Below are 21,806 nucleotides of genomic sequence, written 5' to 3'. Positions count from 1 at the left end.
GCCGCTTCACAGAGAAAGAAGAGACGCATAGATTTGGAAAGTTTTCAAGCGTCTGAGCTAGGGGAAGTCTCTGAGGACTCAGAACTATCTTCCTCAAAGGAAGAAGGGGAGCTTTCTGAGGAAGAGCTGGAGATAATTCAATCATCTCAGAATAGGTTGCTTCCCCCTGACATTTATTCACAGCTCTTCCCAAAAATTGTCAGAACCTTGGAACTGAATTATGACCCTAAACTTAAAGAGGAAGAGGAAACAGATTTCCCAATGGGGTCAGAGAAAACTATTCCTGAGACCAGATCCAAGCCACAACTGGTACCACTGCCAGCAGGGTTTTTCTCCATCATGAAGGCAGAATGGGAACACCCAGCCAAACCAAAGGCGACCCATTCTTTTTTCCCCAAGTTTTACACTCTTATTCCAGAGGCTATGAAATGGCTCAAGCTGCCCAGAGTGGACGACCCAGTTAACAGCCTCGCCTCCTCTTCCATTCTACCATTGGATGCCGATGGCACACCAAAGGACCCCATGGATAAAAGGATTGAACAAGCCCTACGAAGGAATTTTGAAGCTTCAGCCACCTCTTTGCAGGTGTCAGTGTCGGCTTCTTTGACTGTCAGAGCCGTTTATTTGTGGGCTTCAGAATTGGCCAAGGTGGAACAAGACTTGCCCAAGGAAGTTAAAGATGAGCTAAAGAAGATTGCCTTGTCTGCGGCCTTTGCAGCAGACGCTACTCTGGATGCTGTGCAACAATCTGCGAGAGCCATAGCCTTGAGTGTGACGGCCCGACGGAACACTTGGCTGCGAAACTGGGACGCAGATCCGTCTGCAAGAGCCAAAGTAGCAGTGGTCCCTTTTAAAGGTGATTTACTCTTCGGCCGAGGCCTAGAGCGCTACCTGGTGGAGGACAAGGATAAGAAGAAGGTTCTTCCATCCAAAAAGCGAGACAGAGATAAGAGACATTTCCAGCCCTTTCGGAATCAAAGGAGGGACTCCAAGTCGAATTACTCCAAATCCTATAGGGGAAGATGGCAACAGAAGCCCCGTGGTTCCAGATCTTCATCTTTCAATTTCCTCCAAAGGCCCGAGGAAAGGCAATGCCACCTGCTCAGAACAGTCCCCCAGGGGCTATAGGGGGCCATCTCCAACACTGTGTTGAAGTGTGGAGACAGACAGTAACAGACAGATGGGTGGTGAAGACAGTGTCTAAGTAACAGACAGATGGGTGGTGGAGACAGTGTCCAAGGGCTACAGTATAGAATTGAAGACAGTTCCACGAGACAGATTCCTGGAAGTTCTCAAGAACAAGTCTCCTCAAAAACATCAGCTTCTTCTATCAGCTATCCTCCATCTCCTCGATACAGGGGCTATACAACCGGTCCCGGAGGAGGAGAGGACTCAGGTTGTCTACTCGATCTTCATTGTCCCAAAAAAGAATGGGGATGTGAGAGCAATCTTAGACCTGAAATGGCTCAACAGAAAGGTGGAGATGAAGACGTTTTGGATGGAAACCTTGCATTCGATCCTCCTAGCCCTACAAAAAGGGGTCTTTCTGGCATTGATAGATCTATCTGAGGCCTATTTACACATTTCGGCAGGGGCACCACCGTTTTCTGAGATTCTCTTACGACGGCAGCCACTACCAATACAAGGCATTGCCATTTGGCTTAAAGTCCTCACCCAGAGTCTTCACAAAGATACTGGTGACTCTAGTGGCAGCCTTGTGTCTCAAGGGAGTGTCATTGTTTCCATACCTGGACGGCATCCTAGTAAAGGCACCATCGTTTGTGTAGACGAAGGCAGCCCTGAAGGAGACAATGGATGTTCTTGTTAGTATATGAAGTCTGCTGTGAAAGCATGGTTAGATTATGAGCTGTCAGAATGACAGGTGTCACATGACAGGAGTCACAGGACTGCTGTGGCTGATGCAACCAGAACTGGTAACAGCTGGATTTTCTAAGGGAGTCACAGTGAGTCAGCAGAATTAGCTGATTGGTGGACTGAACTCTATAACAGTTGAGTAGCCAGCATGCTTATTTCTCTCGATGTGGATGAAGGACTGGCGAAGCATTCTGTTACTCAGGACTGTGTTTGTATATATCTTCACTTCTGTAAATACTTTGTATAATACACCGTTTGTTCTGGAAGAAACTGGTGTGTTGGCTCTTCTTGCTGGCATTCCTACCAATAGGAGACTTTACGGTGTGGTCTGGAAGCACTCTGCACACACTCCAGCCGACAGTTCTATCCTCCCATGGGTTTGTCATAAATCAGGAGAAGAGTTCCCTCACGCCAGCTCAATCCATCCTTCACCTGGGGGTACAGATTGATACCAGGGAAGACAGAGTCTTCCTCACCCAGGAAAGACAAGCGAAACTGACAGAACTGATCCATTCAGTGTTATAGGCCAAAACCACGCAAGTGATGATGCTAGCAAAATTGGTGGGACTCTTAGTCTCGTGCCATGACCTTGTGCAGTGGGCACATTCCCATACATGACCCATCCAGTCCTTCCTACATCCCTTCCAGACAGCCATTGCTCAGAGGAAGCAGCTCCGGGTAGGAGTGCCAGAACGGGTGAAAGTGGCCTTGTAATGGAGGTTGTTGCCATGGCGGTTCCAAGCCGGACAGGCTCTGCGAGAACCAATTCAAACAGTTGTGACGATGGATGCCAGCTTGTTTGGCTGCGGGGCACATGCGAAAGGACAGATGGTTCAAGGGCGCTGGTCCGGTCAGGAGACCTCCAACAGTATAAATGTCCTGGAACTGAGGGTGATCAGACTAGCTCTGCTCCACCTTCTGGACATAGTGAAAGGCCAACATGTTCTCGTCCAAACGGACAATATGATGGTGAAAGCCTTTGTGAACAAGCAAGGGGGGACACGATTGAAACTCTTGCAGCGAGAGGCAACTCTGCTGATGGACTGGGCGGAGACAAATCTTCTGTCCCTAAAGGCAACACACGTTGCGGGGAAGGACAACGTGTTAGCGGACTGGCTCAGCCATTAGACCCTGGATCCAGCAGAGTGGTCGCTGAACAAGATGGTCTTCCGTCAAGTTTACCAGAGGTTCGGGTTTCCAAAGGTGGACTTGTTCGCATCAGAACTAAACCATCAAGTTCTAAACTTCCTGTCAAGAACAAAAACTCAAAAGGCCATGGGCACAGATGCGTTGCACGCAGAGTGGCCCAGGACTCTTCTTTATGCCTTTCCCCCAGTGCAGGTGTTTCAGAGGTTCTTGCTCAGGATACAGGACTTGGGGGCAGAGGTAATATAGCACCTTTTTGACCAAGAAGGGTCTGGCTCCAGGAGTTGATGCGTCTCAGGGTAGCTGAACCCTGAATACTTCCACTAAGGAAGGATCTCCTGCTACAAGGAGAGGCGCTGTATCCACGACTGGAGATGCTAAGACTCACAGCGTGGAAGTTGAACAGAGGCAACTGACTGAGTTGGGGTACAAAAAAGGGGTCGTAGATACCATGCTGGCCTCTAGATGAATGTCTACTAATAGAGTGTACAATGCCACTTGGCAAACCTTTGTGTCCTGGTGTCAGGAGAACAGTGCAGACCCAATGTCTGCTAAGATAGCAGATATGCTAGCCTTTCTTCAGGCGGGTTTGGAGAAGGGACTTAGTACCAATACCCTCCAAAAGCAGGTAGTGGCCATTTCAGTGGTGAGAGGTGAGAGGAAGGGCAAGCTGCTGTCCAAATATTCACATATCAAACGCTTTTTGAGAGGGGTGTCTCTCCTTAATCCACCACAGACACACAGGTTCCCTTCTTGGAATTTGAATGTAGTGCTTGAGGCCTTAAGTCACAAGCCTTTTGAGCCTATGGCTTCATGCAGTTTAAAGAAGCTTACTTTTAAAACTATTTTCCTGGTGGGGATTACTTCGGCACGCAGGGTATCTGAGATTAAGGCATTGTCTATCCACAAAGATCTTTGCGTTTTCCACCGAGATAAGGTGGTCTTGAGACCTGTCCCGGCCTTTGTCCCAAAAGTTAATTCACTGTTTCATAGATCGGAAGAGCTTATTCTTCCTTCCTTTGTCCTAATCCGCAGCATGAAAAGGAGAGGCTATGGCACTGTCTAGATGTTCGCAGAGCCTTAAGCTTTTACCTGGACAGAACTAAGCCTCTACGGTCTTCTGATTCCTTCTTTGTTTCTTTTAGTGCTAGAGTCATGGGTAAAGCCATTTCTAAATCTACAATTAGTAGATGGTTGTGAGGCTGCTGCATCAAGGCGTATAAGGCCAGGGGATTGGAGCCTCCATCAGGCATCACAGCTCACTCCTTAAGAGGATCAGCCACTTCTGCAGCTTACAGAGCTTTCCCCTCTATGGAGGTGGTGTGCAGAGGGGCCACTTGGCGCTCCGTTTATTCCTTTACGAAGTACTACCGTATTGATAAGTTCGCTTCAACTGAGGCAGCATTCGGTAGGAGGGTGTTGCAGGCTGCTATTTGATCCAAAGGACTGAGTGGGCCTGCCCTTGGGAACTGCTGTTATAAGTCCCATAGGTCAGGACTGACCCATTACTGGGACCACTGGAGAACGGAAGATTCTGTTCACTTACCAGAGTGGGTCAGTCCTCCCCACCCGGTTTGGGATTGCCTCAGTCTTTGCATCAATACACTGGGAGGCCTGGGAGTTCGGGCATTTGTCTTTTTGCTGAGTTTGCTGTGGACCATGTAATTGCACATGGGGAGTTATTAGTTAAAGGCATTCTGGTCTGGTTGCACCAAACTGTCCAGTTTCACCATTATGAATAAAGGAAGTTGGATGATTCTGTGTATGCTTCCTTGATTCTAGGTCAGGGAAGGGAAGACAGGTATTACTGTGGTGTTTCTTCCCTCGGTGGCAGTTTGTTTTTTAGTTTCTAGTTGGGAGTTGACTGGCTTGAAGACGAACTGAAAGTTAAGGGTAATAGCACCCCCTCCTGGAAGGAACTTGTTTTGCTGGCCCTGCCTACGGAGAGGAGGAGCTACATTCCCATAGGTCAGGACTGACCCACTCTGGGACCACCGAGAAGGAAGACTTCACGGTAAGTGAACAGAATCTTCCATTCTCTGCACAAAGGAGTGTCAATTTATGATATCTGTAAAGCTGCTATGTGATCAACACCAGCTACCTTCATGAAACATTACTTAGTATAGGTTAATTCCCAATTGGATGCAGTTGTGAGAAAAGCATTGTTACATAGCCTGTTGGATTGAGATCCCACACTTTTCTCCTGGTGAATAACCTTACCAGTCTCCCAGTGAGGGACCACATAGAATCCATGGTGACTGTTGTTCATTGAGTGGGCTTCTGTGCATGCTCTCATCCTTCATACTTTCCCCTCTGGACTCTATTGAGTTTAGCTCTCTGTGGTGGCAAAGAGTGGAGGTAAGGAGCACGCCCCTTCTCTGGTCACACGTCGATTTTGGCAAGAAATATCTTTTAGCTACTGAAAGTGCTAGAAAGCTATGAAGTCCTCTCTGCAGATGGTAGGAAAGCAATGTGAACTCTTTTTAGATGAGGAATAACAACAAGCCAGTGAGGTGGATTAGGCTGAGAGTGTATGTCTGGACCAAGTTCACCCAGCACATTTCCTTTGCAGAATGGGGATACTGAATTTAGACTTCACAGATTGCAGGTTGATACTGACCTACATGGCTGTCTCTCTGTTCTTGCACTGCTACGTAGGAGTTGTAGTTATTTCTCTGGAGATGACTACAGTATTGCATACAAACACATAGCTCTTAGACTGTGTCATGGTGCCTTCATATGTTCTTGACCAGAACATGAAACAACTTACTTAATGCCCAGCGATTTCATGTTTTCCTTTGGGTCTTAGGCTCATAGCACTGAGCATGAGATTTCTGCAATGAATGTCAATAAATCAAAAGTAGGTTTATGGCTAATGTTTTAAGTGTGTTTTATTTTAAGTTTTTAAAAACTCTTTAATTGTGTTTGTGTTTGTCTTTTATAAAGTTTATATCTATGCTACCTGGCATTACATTTAATGACACACATGGTCCGGCCCAAAAAGGTCTCATTTATGTCAGATCTGGCCATCATGAGTTTGACTCCCCTGATCTAGATAATAACAATCCTTTGTGGGACCATTTGTATCATATATACTAGAATTGATATGGTATAATTAAGTACTGTGCTGTATGCTTCCTTGGATTATTGTTTCTGAAAACAAACTCATATGGTATATTTGAATGCTGATACATTTTGGGTTTGGGGTAACTAAATGCCCCAATAACAAAATAGATTTATGAAGTTTTATACTCCGAGTGCTTTTTTTTGTTTACAGAAAGAAAAGTATAAGTGGCTGTTGTTTGGGGACATTGTTTACTAACATGTAGGTGACATTGTTTTAAGAGGGAAAAGAACTAGACCATTTTTTATATGCATTCTGCCCCCCCCCCCCCCACAGCTGGGATAGAAATTCATCCCCAGTGAAATTAGCAGGATGTAAACATGTGAAACTGAAATGGCACATATAGCATTTCCTATACTTTATTACAGATATACTTTACATCTGCTTTGTTTTACTAGGTGTCAGCACTGACCATGCAAAGTGATGAAAAAGATAATAAAGTGAAAGATACAAGTATTCAGTTACAGAACTCAAGAAAGCTAATTACTGAGTTAGAAGAAATAAGAAGTAAGATTTTTTAAACATTCTACTACAAATTGCATTGATTAAATATAACAGCATTATACGTAATGTGCTAGAGTTTACTTGCTGTCCCTCAGTTCTTCAATAACTATCCCTGGTATGTACACCTGCTCTTTGAACAGCAAAGGTGGATGGCAACTGGGTGCAATTTGAGGGGGGTAAATGGCATGGTGACTGTTTTTTTTAAATGTTCTGTTTATATGCAACCTACAGCTTAGGCTAAAGTCAGTGAGGGCATACTTGAGCACAGCTTATAGGCAGGTTGTTTACTGAAATGGTTGTTGGTTTTGTTTAGTCAGCAGTATACAACGTCTTTTGTTCCCATGTTTTTTCAGAAATGTCTATTTTTAATCTTTAATACATAATTTAGCACAACAACAGGAAATGCTTAAGAAGGCACAAAGCAAAGAGCAAGGCTTGTTGACAGAAGTAGAAGAAACAAAAAGTTCCTTGCAAAAGTCAGAGGTATGCTCTTGTAATATTGTACATACAGTAATATATAAAAATAATGTAGAAACCATTGTTAGTAATTCAATATGATCCTTAATTATAATAACAAGTTCCATATTGAATAAATTTATTGTTACCATTTATTTTCTTAGAATGCTTGCAAACATTTAGAAACTGAATTGCAAACTGCAGTGGCAACAATAATTCAACTCACTGAACAAAAAGAAAGGACAGCAGAAGAACTTAAAGAAACCAGAGTAATGAATGCATCACTTTCTGATGAATTTCAGGCTACTGTTTCTAATTTGAAGGATCTGCTGGAGAAAGAAGAAAATAGGTATATTACTCTAACACATATTTGTACTTTACTTATATCCTGGTTTTCTTCCTTTACAGAGCTCAGGATGGTACATTGTGTCCCCATGCCGTTTCCTGACCAAGCACTGACCACATACTTATTTGGCAGTGCAACCGTGAGCAATGGGAGCATGCAAACGAGAAAGGGGAAGCTAACTCAACCTAAAATGTACTGAGAATGCTTCAGGTTATGGTCATATTTGCTGTAGCTTGACCCTTGAAGCATTCTCAGTGGGAGCATGCACCACCCACGATACTCCTGATATGTGTGGTCACACCCTTTTTGTGTGCATAGCGGGATTTAAATATTTTTGCAGTTTTCGTATAGACGAATGGACCAAGCCCTTCTCTCTGGGTGGCAACCAGAGACAGGTCTACTACTGTGCATGTATTAAAGGTGTGTATTCATTTCATAACTAATTAAGCCCCTCCCCCAGAAAAGCTCCATTATTCATTTAAAAATAAAAATGAATGGAAATTAAACATTTATTTCATTTCATTCGTTTTCCTAATATCTAGTTGCTTCAGAGAAAATTTACAGAAAATTCAGATTCAGAAGAGGAAGTAAGGAATTAGAAGTTATAAAAACTAACATGAAAACTTTCCAATAATCGTGAAACAGATCTTCTAACAGAAGAGAACAGTGTTTATTCAGCTTTCTTTCCACAGTGTTTCCAGTTGCTTGATGAGAACTCTCTTGATGCTGTAAAAGCATTCCCCTCCCAAGTTCTTTCTTTGCCTTTGTTAGTTCTGTTCTCTTAGGGCCTAACTGCACAGGTTTTTAAAATTTATTTGATTTCTGTCCTGCTCCATTTCCTGCAAGCAGGACTCTAGGCATCATTTCAGAGAGTTCTGAGAGAGGGCAGAGAAGCTCTGAGATAAGCTGAGACAGCTGGGGAAGTTGCTGAGAATTACTGAGATCTTCTTCGTGGTCTCTGTGCTTCACACTCTTGGGATAGAGTACCTGCGCCGATCCCCGAATCGGTACCTAAAAAGCCAGGGATTTTTTTGCGCTGAGCGCCAACAGGCATGAGCAGGCGTCCCAATGCGCATGCTCGCCAGCGCCAGAGCGAGGATCCCGCCAGTTCCTTTCTGACCGCTGAGCTGAGAGGATCTCCTTTTGTGTCCCCGGTCAGTAAAGTAATTTTTTGATTACTTCTGCCTATTGTATATAGCCCGTTTGTTGTTTTCTTAGTGTAGTTAGTTAGTTAGTAGTTTAGATAGGGGGAGGGGGGGGCTCCCTCTTGGGTATCCTCTTGGGTATCCTGCCCCCCCAGGGAAAGTGTATGCGTAATACATAGCCTCTCCTTCCCGGTGTAGTGAACGCCGCGTAGTCACTGTCCGGCTATGCCTGGCAGATGGTCACTGCAATGGCCTCTCCTGCATTACTGCATCCGTGGCAACACCTTCCCGCTGGTCCCCCCCGTTTCTCACAGAGTTTGCCACGTCATGGTGCGACCGAATGTCCGGCGGTATAACCGGATGGGCAGGCTGGGCTCACCAAACTCGCCAGCCAAGAGAAGGAAAACTCTACCATCAAACCCGGGCAGATAGAGCTCATTAATGTAACACCTACCACCTGGAGGACTCGCTGCCGGCGTCCCGGCTTACTGGGCCATGGCAGATGACCCCAAGGTGAAAGGGTGGAGCCAGTACTGCGCACACTGTGCTTCACCTAAAAATTCCTCTACGCAGGGCTGAAGGGCATATCCACATCCACAACCCACAACACACCAAGTCCTGCAGCGATAGGCAAGGGGCGAAACGGCAGGTGGAAGATGCCACTGGAAGCCGCAGTCCCGATCCTGCATGTAGGCGGTTCAGGGTATTGGTCGCCTGATGCTGACCCGGAGACGAAAGCATCTTTCGGCAGCACCCTGAACGACCAAGCAGCCTTATCTAGGGACAGCACTGCTTGCTCCACACGGAGAGGGGCCTAGAAAAGGTGGCCTAAACAAAGCTCGTCTCCCCCACCCCAGTTGGCTAGCCGCGGTCAACGGGCATCCTTACTTGCGGTCAAAAAATAACAACAAAGAAAAGGCATGCACCTGCCTCACAAAGTGTGCAAAGACTTAAGCTTGCGTGTTGGAACATCAGAACCATGCTTGACACAGTAGGCAGTGGTCGCCCTGAACGACGCTCTGCTCTAGTTGCCCACGAACTTCTCAGGTTGAATATTGACATAGCAGCTCTCAGTGAGGTCCGTTTCCCTGAGGAAGGTAGTCTTCAAGAACATGGTGCTGGCTATACCCTCTACTGGTCGGGTAAGTCAAAGGCTGAGAGCCGCCTTTCTGGCGTTGGCTTCATGGTCAGGAACTCCATTGCCTCCAAACTCGAAAACCTGCCAACAGGTCACTCAGATCGCATCATGTCCATGCGCCTCCCACTTCAAAACAAGCAGCATGCAACACTCTTCAGTGTGTATGCCCCAACCCTTCAAGCAGATCCTGCAGAAAAGAACAAGTTCTATGCTGATCTATGCAACCTCGTATGGAAGACCCCTACAGAGGACAAGGTGATCATCCTTGGCGACTTCAATGCCAGAGTAGGTAAAGACTCGGAAGCCTGGAAAGGAGTACTTGGCAAACACGGCATTGGCAACGGGCGCCTCCTGCTAGAATTCTGCACGGAGCACCAGCTCACCATCACCAACACTATCTTTCAGCAGAAGAACTGCCTGAAGACAACCTGGATGCACCCACGGTCCAAGCACTGGCACCTTATCGACTACATTCTGGTGCGCCAGAGAGACCTTCGAGATGTCTTACACACCCGAGTAATGCCCAGTGCGGAATGTCATACGGATCATCGTCTTGTACGCTGCAATCTCCGTCTTCACTTTAAACCCACACCGAGGAGAGGAGGTATCCCTCGGAGGAAGCTTCAGGTTGGCAGCCTTCAGTCAGCTGAAGTTAAAGCTGCCTTCCAGGCAAAACTCCAGTCAAGAATTGAGGACCCCAGTTGCCCCACAGACCCTTCTCCAGAAGCACTCTGGGAACACCTAAAAACTACCATCCTGTTGATCTCTGAAGAAGTCCTCGGGTTCTCCACAAGGAAAAACAAGGACGGGTTTGACGAGAGCAATCAAGAGATCCAAGAATTACTAGTGAAAAAGAGATCTGCCTACCAAGCACATCTTGCTCAGCCCTCCTGTCCCGGGAAAAAAGCAATCTTTCGCGCTGCATGTAGCATCCTCCAGCGCAAGCTTCGAGACATTCAGAACGAGTGGTGGACCAAGCTTGCAGAGAGAACCCAGCTGTATGCAGACACTGGTGATTTAAGAGGGTTCTACGAAGCCCTGAAGGCAGTATATGGCCCATCATATCAGGCTCAGAGTCCATTGCGTAGTGCAGACGGCCAAGTGCTCCTCACAGACAAGGCATCCATACTGAACCGGTGGTCGGAGTATTTTCAGGTTCTCTTCAGTGCCAACCGCGTAGTTCAAGATTCAGCAATCCACCTCACCCCACTTCAACCAGTGAAAACAGAGTTGGATGAGATCCCCACCCTAGAAGAGACTGTTAAAGCTGTCAAGCAACTGAAAAGTGGCAAGGCAGCGGGAGTTGAGGGAATCCCACCAGAGATCTGGAAGCATGGGGGCACAGTACTACATAGCACACTTCACAAAATACTTGTCACCTGCTGGGAACAAGGCAAACTACCACAGGACTTTCGCGATGCAATCATCATCACTCTACACAAGAACAAAGGAGAAAACTCAGACTGCTCCAACTACCGGGGGATAACCCTGCTCTCCATCGCAGGCAAAATCCTTGCCAGAATACTCCTGAACAGACTGGTGCCCACCATTGCAGAAGAACTCCTCCCAGAGAGCCAGTGCGGCTTCAGAGCTAACAGGAGCACCACCGACATGGTATTTGTTCTCAGGCAGCTCCAAGAGAAATGCAGGGAACAGAACAAGGGTCTATATGTGACTTTTGTCAACCTTACCAAAGCTTTCGATACCGTTAGCAGGAAAGGCCTGTGGCAAATCTTGGAACGTTTAGGATGTCCCCCAAGGTTCCTCAGCATGATCATCCAGCTACATGAAGACCAGCGAGGCCAAGTCAGACACTGCAACGACCTCTCGGAGCCCTTCCCAATAGGCACAGGTGTAAAGCAAGGCTGCGTTCTCGCACCAACTCTCTTTACGATCTTCTTTAGCATGATGCTTCAAAGAGCCGCAGTAGATCTAGATGATGACGATGGTGTCTACATCCGTTATCGCACTGATGGCAGCCTGTTCAACCTGAGGCGACTAAAGGCTCACTCCAAGACAATGGAAAAACTCATCCGAGAGCTACTGTTTGCTGATGATGCTGCACTCATCTCCCACTCGGTATCAGCTCTGCAGCATATGACGTCCTGCTTTGCAGAGGCTGCCAAGCTATTCGGCCTAGAAGTTAGTCTGAAGAAGACAGAAGTTCTCCACCAGCCTGCACCCCAGGAAGATTATCACCCTCCCTGTATCACTGTGGGTGAATCAGTTCTGAAGACAGTCCAGCAGTTCAGCTACCTAGGGTGCATCATCTCCTCAGATGCCAAGATCGACAAGGAGATTGACAACAGGCTGGCAAAGGGAAATCGTGCATTTGGCCGACTGCACAAAAGAGTGTGGAGCAACAAGCATCTGAAAAAAGGCAAAAAGATCAATGTTTATAAAGCGGTTGTGATGACAACCCTCATCTACGGCTCCGAATCGTGGGTTTTATACCGTCAGCACCTGCGACTCCTTGAGCGCTTTCATCAGCGCTGCCTTCACACCATCCTCAACATCCACTGGAGTGACTTTGTGACCAACACTGAAGTCCTCAAGAGGGCGGAGGTTACAAGCATCGAGGCACTGCTGTTGAAGACGCAGCTGTGCTGGGCAGGGCATATTTCTAGGATGGAAAACCATCGTCTTCCCAAGATTGCTCTGTATGGCGAACTTTCCACCGGCCATCGAAATAGAGGGGCACCAAAGAAGAGGTACAAAGACTCCTTGAAGAAATCCCTTGGCACCTGTCGCATCAACCATCACCAGTGGTCTGACCTAGCCTCAGATCGCAAAGCATGGAGGCACACCATCCACCAGGCTGTCTCTTCCTTTGAGAACGCACACATAGCTGGTCTTGAAGACAAAAGGAGATTGAGGAAGAATCGCACTGCTACAGCACCAACCCCAAATCAGACTTTTCCCTGCAGCCACTGTGGCTGGATCTGCCTGTCCCGCATTGGTCTCGTCAGCCACCAGCGAGCCTGCAGCAGACGTGGACTACTGCACCCTTCTTAAATTTTCGTTCGCGAAGTCAAGCCGAGAGAGAGAGAGTTTAGATAGTGTTGCTTTAAAAAAAAAGTTTATTGGACTGCCCTTCGGGCTTAGTTTCCCCCCCTATTTTTTCCCTCAGAGGCTTTCCTGGGTGGGTTTTTTCCTGGGCGTCTATGGAAAGACGCTGGTTTTTTTTTAAAGAGGTGCCGCTTCTGTGGGAAGAAGATTGCCCCCCCCCCGACGGCCATTCCCTCTGTCTTCTCTGTCTGGCGAGGGACACCGCGTGGATTCTTGCACCCACTGCCTGAGTTTCTCGAAACAAACTCAGAAGAATCGAGCGGCGAGGCTTTCGGCGGCGCTAGTCGAGTCGGCACTTCGCCCTCAGAAAATGGCATCGGCCCCGTCGGTACCGATGGGAGAGGCCATGGCTCCGACGGTCATATTGGCTGAGGCTTCGCCGATCATGACCGAGATGCCGGTTGAGTGTGGGCGTTCCACTAAACAGCCTTCTGAAGGGTCTGTGGACACCCCGGCTAAGAGGCATCGGGGTGATTTGGGGACCCGATCATCCATGCCGAAGAAGGCTAAATCAAAGGAGAACCGGAAGAAGAGACCATCCCGCACTCCTTCGCCTTTGCACGATGCTTCGGCATCGACAGCTCCACCGAAGAAGATCTTGGCGTCCCCGCGTCATAGCCCTTCGGTGTCGAGAGGCAGTGCTTTGCAGCTATGCCTATTGGCATCGGAGAATGAGATCGGCCTGACCCAGCGCTCCCACTCTTCAGTGTCCAGGTGGCGCAGTGAGAGTGATTCGGTCTCGGAGGTGGAGATGTCGGTGCCGATGGAGCCTTCGGCACCGATGGATCTTGCGAGAAGTCGGAGGGAGCTAGAACCGACTGCGATAGCTCATAGCTTCCCACCACTTCCACCATGGGAACAGCGTCAATGGCCTCCGTATGCCTATCCCTATCCACTGTACCAATGGTACCCTCCACGGGAGTATGCAGACTGGGACCAGCAGTCGGCATCTCACATGTCCCGACTCTCAGCAGCCCAGAAGGTGTCCGTTGGCAAGGATTTCCGTCCCACCCGACAGAGTGGTGGTGTAGTTCACCTCAATCTTTGGGGTCGATTCGGTTGCCTGTGCTCTTGGAACACTCCCTGCGCAGAGAGTCTTCATCATCGGACTCTGAGGGCAGTACCGATGAGCCAGATCGGGCTTTGGAGCCTTCGCCTGTGTCTCATACGGCTGAGGATCTTCCTATCTCGCCTTCGGAGGATCTGAAGTCGTATGGGGACTTGGTGAAGAGAATGGCACTCTCCATTTCGCTGCTGGTGACCCAACCACAACCCATTGTAGACGACACCGTGTTTGACATTATGCAACAGGACACGTCTACAGCAGTTGCCCTACCGGTAATGAAGGTCATTCTTCAAGCCGTGAAGGAGCCTTGGGCAAAGCCAGCGTCGACACCGGTGTCATCAAGGAGGCTGGACCATATGTATCGGGTCCAAGAGTCGGGAGCGGAGTTTCTCTTCACTCATCCGAAGCCTAATTCGGTGGTCGTTTCCTCCTCATCGAAGGCCAGAAAAACACACTCTTCTCCACCAGATAAAAAGGGAAAGACGCTTGATATTGTGGGGAGAAAATTCTACTTGGCTGGGGCCCTAGGAGTAAAGGTATCTAACTATGCGGCATGCATGGCTAGATACCAGTACTCGGTATGGGAACAACTTACCCCTCTTCTGTCTTCCCTGAGTGATGAGAAAAGATCGGCTGCGAAGAAGTTGCAGAAGGAGGGCTTTGCTGTAGCTAAACAACAATTAACTGCAGCAAAGCATATGGTCGATGTCTCCACGAAGACCATCACCTCTGCTGTTTGCCTCTGCCATCACTCTTGGCTTTGATCCACGGCTCTACAGCAAGATACCAGGGCCTTTGTGGAAGATCTGCCCTTTGAGGGAGAAGGCTTGTTCAGTTCCACCACTGATAATACGCTCCAGGAAATGGACAAGAGCATAAAAACATCCAGGAACCTGGGAGTGTAGGTGTCATCTAGAGCTGCAAAGCAGAAGCAGTGGCACAAGCCTTGGTCAAAGAAACAGTACCAGAAGTTCTCCCCTGATCAACAATGGAGACATCGCTCTAATCAACCTGAGAGTAGGTCCCCATAGAGGAGGAACAACAGAAATTGTTTCGCTTCGGCTCAAAACACCGGCAAGTCCAAGGGCACACGCCCTCAGAAGCAGGGCCTTTGACTTTCTCATAGTACGCATCATCGTCCCTACTTCTCTCTCTACCCGCCTCCGCCCCTTCCTGTTGGCCTGGGAGTCCATCACTACCAATAGGTGGGCACTTTCCATCGTAGCGGAAGGCTACAAAATAGATTTTGTTCAGATTCTGAACCAATCCGTGTGATTACCACTCCCCCTTCCCCACCTCTGCTGGCGGAGGTAAACAACCTCCTACAGAAACAAGCGATAGAGAAGGTTCCTATGGAGGCCAGGATGGGAGGTTTCTACTCTCGTTACTTCCTGGTTCCCAAGCGGGACGGGGGTTTAAGACCAATCATGGATCTTCGGAATCTAAACAAATTTATTCTGTACCAGAAGTTCAGAATGTCCACTCTGCAAACGATCCTGCCCCTCATCAACCAAGGGGACTGGATGGCAACTCTGGACCTCAAGGATGCATACTTCCACATCAGCATCTATCCTGCGTTCAGACGTTTCCTTCAGTTTGCAGTAGGCTCTCAACACTTCCAGTTCAAAGCCCTTCCGTTTGGCCTGTCCACTGCACCTCGGGTGTTCACGAAGATGATGAGCGTTGTGGCTGCCCATCTCCGGCTTCAAGGGATAGTTGTCTTTCCATACATCGACGACTGGCTCCTTGTGGCGGAGTCGGAAGAGACTCCATCATCCCACATTGCTGTCACTCTTTGTCTTCTCGACACCTTGGGTCTGCAGGTCAATTTGGAGAAATCATACCTTACTCCATTGAGGACAGTTCAGTTCATAGGGGCTTTGCTGGATACGAGCCTGCATTGTGCGTTTCTACCTCAGCAGAGAGCGGTGGACATTATCAACCTTGTGCAACTTCTGCAAAGTCGAAAGTGGGGCACAGTGCAGCAGCTGCAGCGGATGCTGGGGCTGATGGCGGCGACAAGCGTGCTACTCTTTGCGAAGCTGAGGATGAGAGACCTACAACTCTGGTTTCTCCGTCAGTTTCGACCATTGAGAGAGTCGCCTCGGAAGAGGTTTGTCATTCCATCTGTGACTCTTCAAACTCTGCAATGGTGGAAGTCAAAGAGCAACATTTGTCAGGGAGCTCCATTTCATCTCCCTGCATCTTCTGTGACTATCACAACAGATGCATCTTTGTGGGGTTGGGGGGCCCACATGTGCGTGGTGGGCCCTTGGCCTCTGAAATTGACTCACTGCCACATAAATTATTTAGAACTGCTGGCAGTTCATTTTGCTCTCCGCTCTTTCCGCCCCTTGGTGGCGGGGAAGATTGTTGCTCTGCTAACAGACAATACCACTGCCCTGTGCTACATCAACAGGCAGGGGGGGCAGTCTCTCGACAGCTCTGTGCATTGGCACTGGACCTATGGTCAGAGTGCCTGGACTATGACATCTTCGTGAAGGCTGAACATCTCCCTGGGGTCCTCAACTTGCAGGCAGACTCCCTCAGCAGGGGCGTGGCTTCCCCGCACGAGTGGGAACTGCAGTGGCGCTTCCTCCAACCTGTCTTTCAGCTTTGGGGGTATCCTCAGGTGGATGTCTTTGCCACAGCTGAGAACAGGAAGTGTCCTCTGTTTTGTTCCAGAGGGGGTGCGGATCCAGAGTCGTTGGAAGACTGTCTGCTGTTTCCGTGGGAAGGGCAGTTCCTTTATCTGTTGACAAAGGTGGTCAACAAAATTGCAAGAGAGAGACCATGCTGCATCCTGGTGACTCCTTGATGGCCTCGCCAGAACTGGTTCCCAATCCTGCTCCAGCTGGCGAGGGGGGTCTTCTACCAGTTCCTGGCGGAAGCGGACCTTCTGTCAGCTCAGGGAGGTCATGTACTCCATCACAATGTGCCCCACCTGAAGCTGACAACGTGGCTTATCGACCCTGTGGGTTCTCTAGCAGAGTCAGCATATATTCCTGAATAGCAGGAAACTTTCCACCCGCACTTCTTATGATAGGAAGTGGCGGAAGTTCCTTCAGTTCATAGTTGACCCTTCAGTTTCTCCCCAAGGGTGGGATTGTCGGTAATTTTTGAGTTTTTGTTATCCCTTGTGGATGCTGGCTTTGTTTTTTCCTCCATCAAGGTTTATTTGGCAGCAATATCTGCGTTCCGTGAACCAGTGGAGGGACATTTTGTTTTTGCACACCCTCATTCTAAGGTTTTTGAAGGGTCTGCTTAGGCTTCATCCCCCATCCAGATTGCTCCCACAGTTGTGGGATTTGACTTTGGTGCTGGACAGACTGACTCATCGTCCATTTGAGCCGATGGCCACGTGTTCGTTACAGCTTCTCTCATGGAAGGCTGCGTTTTTCGTAGCCATCACATCAGCACATCGTGCAGGGGAGCTCATGGCGATGCGTTGTGACTACCCGTATCTTGTTTTTCAGGAGGCTGGGGTTTTGTTAGCTCCTGATATTTCTTTTCTCCTCAAGGTGGTTTCTCAGTCCCACCTCAACCTAGAAGTTTGGTTACCCACCTTTCATTCTACGCCTTCCTCAGATGAGGAACGTAGGTTGCATGCTTTAGATGTAAAGCGTGCTTTATTGTTTTATTTAAGTCATTCCAAGAGTTAGGCAGCTTTTTGTTTCATACGCTGCCCCTAAGTTAGGTTCCAGGATTTCGTCTCAGAGGCTTTCAAAATGGCTCACTGAGACTATTAAACTGTGTTATTTGTTGGCTAAGAAGCCGTTACCTGGGCCTATTCGCGGCCATTCTACAAGGGCGATGGCGACGTCAGTGGTGTTCCTGAAAGGCGTGTCCCTATTGGATGTTTGCAAGGCTGCCACCTTGTCCTCTCCACATGCCTTTATGAAGCACTACGTGCTTGACGTGCATGCTCAATAGAGGACTCGTTTGGGAACTGTGGTGCTGCAAGCTGTTTCTTCCGGTTGAACGTCTTCCCACCTCCAGGTATGTCTTGCTTGCTAATCTCCCATGAGTGTGAAGCACAGAGACCACGAAGAAGATAGACAGGTTGCTTACCTGTAACTGTGGATCTTCGAGTGGTCATCTGTGCATTCACACTACCCGCCCTCCTTCCCCACTGCTGACGGTCTCCCTCCAGTAGGGGCTTCCAGTGGTCAGGAAGGAACTGGCAGGATCCTTGCGCTGGCGAGCATGCACACTGGGACGCCTGCGCATGACCGTTGGTGCCGAGCGCGGAAAAATCCCGGGCTTTTTAGGTACCGATTCGGGGATCGGCACAGGCGCTCTATCCCATGAGTGTGAATGCACAGATACCATAGCTTTGACTATATGGACTTTTGTTGGAAGGGTGATGTCTCTACTTTGAGGTAGAGGCACCAAATTACCTGTATAGCATCTGGTGCTTCTCCTCACCCCCCACCCCCAATTTCAAAAAGATTGGACCAGGGGGTCTAATTCCACGAACCCCAAAAGAAGGTGCCCCCATCCTCCATGATTTCCAATGAAGGGAAGGCATTTATCTTTAATAAATGTGATGACAGAACTCCCTTTAGAGTTCAGTCGTGCTTGTTACAGCCTTGCTCCTGGCCCCACCCCCAAATGCCCAGATATTTCCTGAGTTGGACCTGGCAACCCTAGATTGCCAGGTTCAACTCACAGAACCACTTTCATGTAGTGGTTAAGTTCACAGACCCTAATCTGGGAGAACCGGGTTTGATTCCCCATTCCTCCACATGCACTTGGTGAGTGACCTTGGGTCAGTCACAATTCTTGAAAGAGCTGCTCTCTCAAGAGCAGTTCTGAAAAGGGCTCTCTTAGCTTGACCCACCTCACAGGGTGTTTGTTGTGGGGAGGAGAATGGAGATTGTAAGCCACTCTGAGACTCCAAGTGAAAGGTGGGATATAAATCCAATCTCCTCCTCCTTTTCCTCTTCTTCTTCTGTGATTTTACAACTCCAAGATTTCCAGGATCAAGCAAATTGCTTAGACTCCTTTCAGTCTTGATTTATACCTGGCTATGGGATTGAAAGAGCTTTGGTCAACCTAATGGATTATTTGTGCCAGGAAATGGACAGAAGGTGTGCAACTGGATTTTCCTGGACAGTGACTTTTGATACATTGATAATGGTATCCTTCTGAACCACCTATCTAGAGAGTGGTATTGGGAGGCACCATTATGTGGTTGTTCTGGTCCTGTGTTTCAGAAGGTGGTGTTGAGGGACTGCAGTTCAGCCACTTGGCCTTTGGATTGTGGGGTCCCACAGGGTTGCATCTTGTCCCCTATGTTCTTTGGGATCTACATAAAACTGCTGGGTGAAGTCATCTCAAAATTTGGTCTGGGTTGTCACATAATAATATGATAATGCTCAGATTTCACACTTCCAGCTGATCCCAGGGAAGCTGTAGAAATCTTGACCCAGTGCCTGGAAGAAAGTTTGGAGTGGATGTGGGCTAAAAAACTGAAGCTGAATCCTGACTACTGGTGGGCAGGTCTTGAAGAAACAGGTCCGTAGTTTAGGGGTGCTCTTGAACCCAGGCCTACAGTTGGAGAAGCAGATGGCAGCTGTGGCCAAGAGTGCCTTTTAACAGCTTTGATTATTTAGTCAGATACAACCATTCCAAGCAAAAAAGATCTGACTACTGTGGTGCATGCCTGGTTGCATCTGGATTAGATTATTGCAATGCATTCTATGGAGGGCTACCTTTGAAATGTATTTAGAAACTCCAGTTGGTACAGAATGCTGCAGCTAGGATGTTGACTGGAGTGGGTCGTAGGAACCAAATCACTCCAGTCTTGCCCAATCTGCACTGGCTTCCAGATTGTTTCTGGGCACAATTCAAGGTGCTTGTCTTGACTTTCAAAGCCATATATTTTTTGGTACCAACATACCTGAATAACTGCCTAATCCCTTATGAACCCACCCAACTGCTATGATTACCTTTGGAGGTTCTACTGACCTTCTAAGATTAAGCAGGTGGCACCCTGGGAGAGGGCCTTCTCAGTCATGGCACCAAAGCTTTGGAACTCTCTCCTAAAGATGTGAAGGCCCGGAAAAAAAATGGAAAAATTTGGGGAAAAAATGAGTTTTTTTCCTGAAGCCTTTTTTTATTTTCCTAAAAATTGGAAAAATTGAAAAACGAAAAGAAAAGACATTGATTATGGAACATTTTATTTTAACATGATGAATAAAAATATTTTAAGACAAGGTGTTCAAATATTTTCCAAATCATTTCTAAAAAATATGTATGGTATCAGATTGTTATAATTTCTGTACCCATTCATTGAAATTTAGTCCCACACTCCCTTCTATACACTTTCCCCCTCTTCAATTCTTTTTATGAGAATGGGTTTTTTAATTTTTATTTAATACTGTGGAGAGGAAATATGAATAATTGTTACTTCTAAATTGTTTTGTGGAGGTTTTTTTGTCTGTTCCACATAAACTAGTAAACAGTTCAGGAGATTGTTGCTCCATTTGTTACAATTATAAATAAATATTATTTTAAAAGTAAATTCTGTTTGTAATAATTGTTAGGATACACAGTATTTTTAATGTGCTAGTTGTGATAATTTCATGCCAAGTAAAATTGTCCATAGTCATATTTTATGTTCTTAAAGTAACAGAATGACTTTCAATCTGGAAAAGAAAAAAGGAGTGCTAATGTAGCTTTTTTTTCAATTTTTCCAAAAATTTCCATTTTTTCGATGAAAAAAATGTTTTTTTTCCCAAGCTTCAAAATTTCTGGAAATTTTACATCTCTACTCTCTCCCCAGGGAGATTTGTGGTGGGTCCCCTTCTGCTGCTATCTTCTACCAGTCAATGAAGACTTTTGTGGGGTGGGGTTTGGCATTCCCTCAATAAACCCTTCTTCTTAACCAGTGTTTTTGTGCACTGTATGTATTTTAACTGTTTAATATGTGTTTTAAGTCTGTTTTTTACTTTTAAAAAATTGTTTTAGTGATGTATGCATGGGGGTGATTTTAATGGTTTTATAATATAATTTTATCATAAATGTTTTAAATTGTTAGTCGACTTGGTGGCCCTTGTAAGGACAGAAAGGTGGGGTATAAATGTTGTAAATAAGTAAATAGCATAGTTTTCTCCAATAATGAAGACTTTTAATTTGTTCTTACATTCACTGGTGAAGGGAAAACTTATCCACTCATTAATACTTTCTCATCATGTTCCCATATACATTTGTATGATTTAATGGGCATTTCAGTAGCAAATATATCTCTTCATAGGTATTTCCTTCTAAATGCCAAAGTATTTGCTGCTTTATGGAATGTTATATTTATTCTTAAATATATTGAACATTTTAAATATTTCAACAGAAAGAAGGAACTCAGAGATGAGTCAGCTAAACTGATGTTGGAACTTCAAAATAAATCAACAGAACTGGGTATGTTGGGCAGAAAGACCTTAAGGAACTATCTTCTAAAAAGTAATTTTAATTTACAATTACAAATAGCACTCTGAGCTCTTTTAATATTTACAAACTTATTTGAGGTCACTGCAGTCCCACACATGGTTTCACACCTGTGCAGGACCCAACTTTGAAGAGATACCAGAGCTAGCTTTCAACAGTTGTTTAGCACATTTTCCCCTCAATCTGGGGAGCAGGCATCCTTTATGTATGCCTGGAGCTGAGGAAAAAGCGGCCTCCCACTCAGTTTTTCTTTGACTGCTGCCTGCCCTGCACTGAGAACTGGTGAATAGTTAATCCCACATGGTCTAAAAAGAAGACAGGTGGTTGGGGAGCTTGCGTTGGAGCTACCGATTTACACTGGTAACCTCTATCCCTGGGCCACATCCTGTAAAGAAATACACCATCAGCCAGCAGCATTGATATCCAGTTTGGTGTAGTGGTTAAGTACGTGGACTCTTATCTGGGAGAACCGGGTTTGATTCCCCACTCCT

General features: G+C 46.9%; 1 protein-coding gene across 1 annotated transcript in view; it reads left to right on the top strand.

Annotated features, from left to right (window-relative positions):
- SYCP1 (synaptonemal complex protein 1) overlaps positions 1-21,806 on the top strand; it is a 139,142-nt gene that overhangs the window by 58,639 nt on the left and 58,697 nt on the right. Inside the window, exons 11-14 of the mRNA XM_060232988.1 lie at positions 6,544-6,652; positions 7,038-7,132; positions 7,270-7,454; positions 21,221-21,288. Of these exons, the coding sequence (XP_060088971.1) occupies positions 6,544-6,652; positions 7,038-7,132; positions 7,270-7,454; positions 21,221-21,288 (457 nt within the window). The remainder of the gene's footprint in view (positions 1-6,543; positions 6,653-7,037; positions 7,133-7,269; positions 7,455-21,220; positions 21,289-21,806) is intronic.

Source organism: Heteronotia binoei, chromosome 2 (genome assembly GCF_032191835.1).
Source record: "Heteronotia binoei isolate CCM8104 ecotype False Entrance Well chromosome 2, APGP_CSIRO_Hbin_v1, whole genome shotgun sequence".
NCBI classification, from domain to species: domain Eukaryota; kingdom Metazoa; phylum Chordata; class Lepidosauria; order Squamata; family Gekkonidae; genus Heteronotia; species Heteronotia binoei.
Note: the sequence above shows the minus strand (reverse complement) of the source record. Positions and strands in the feature narration are given on the sequence as shown.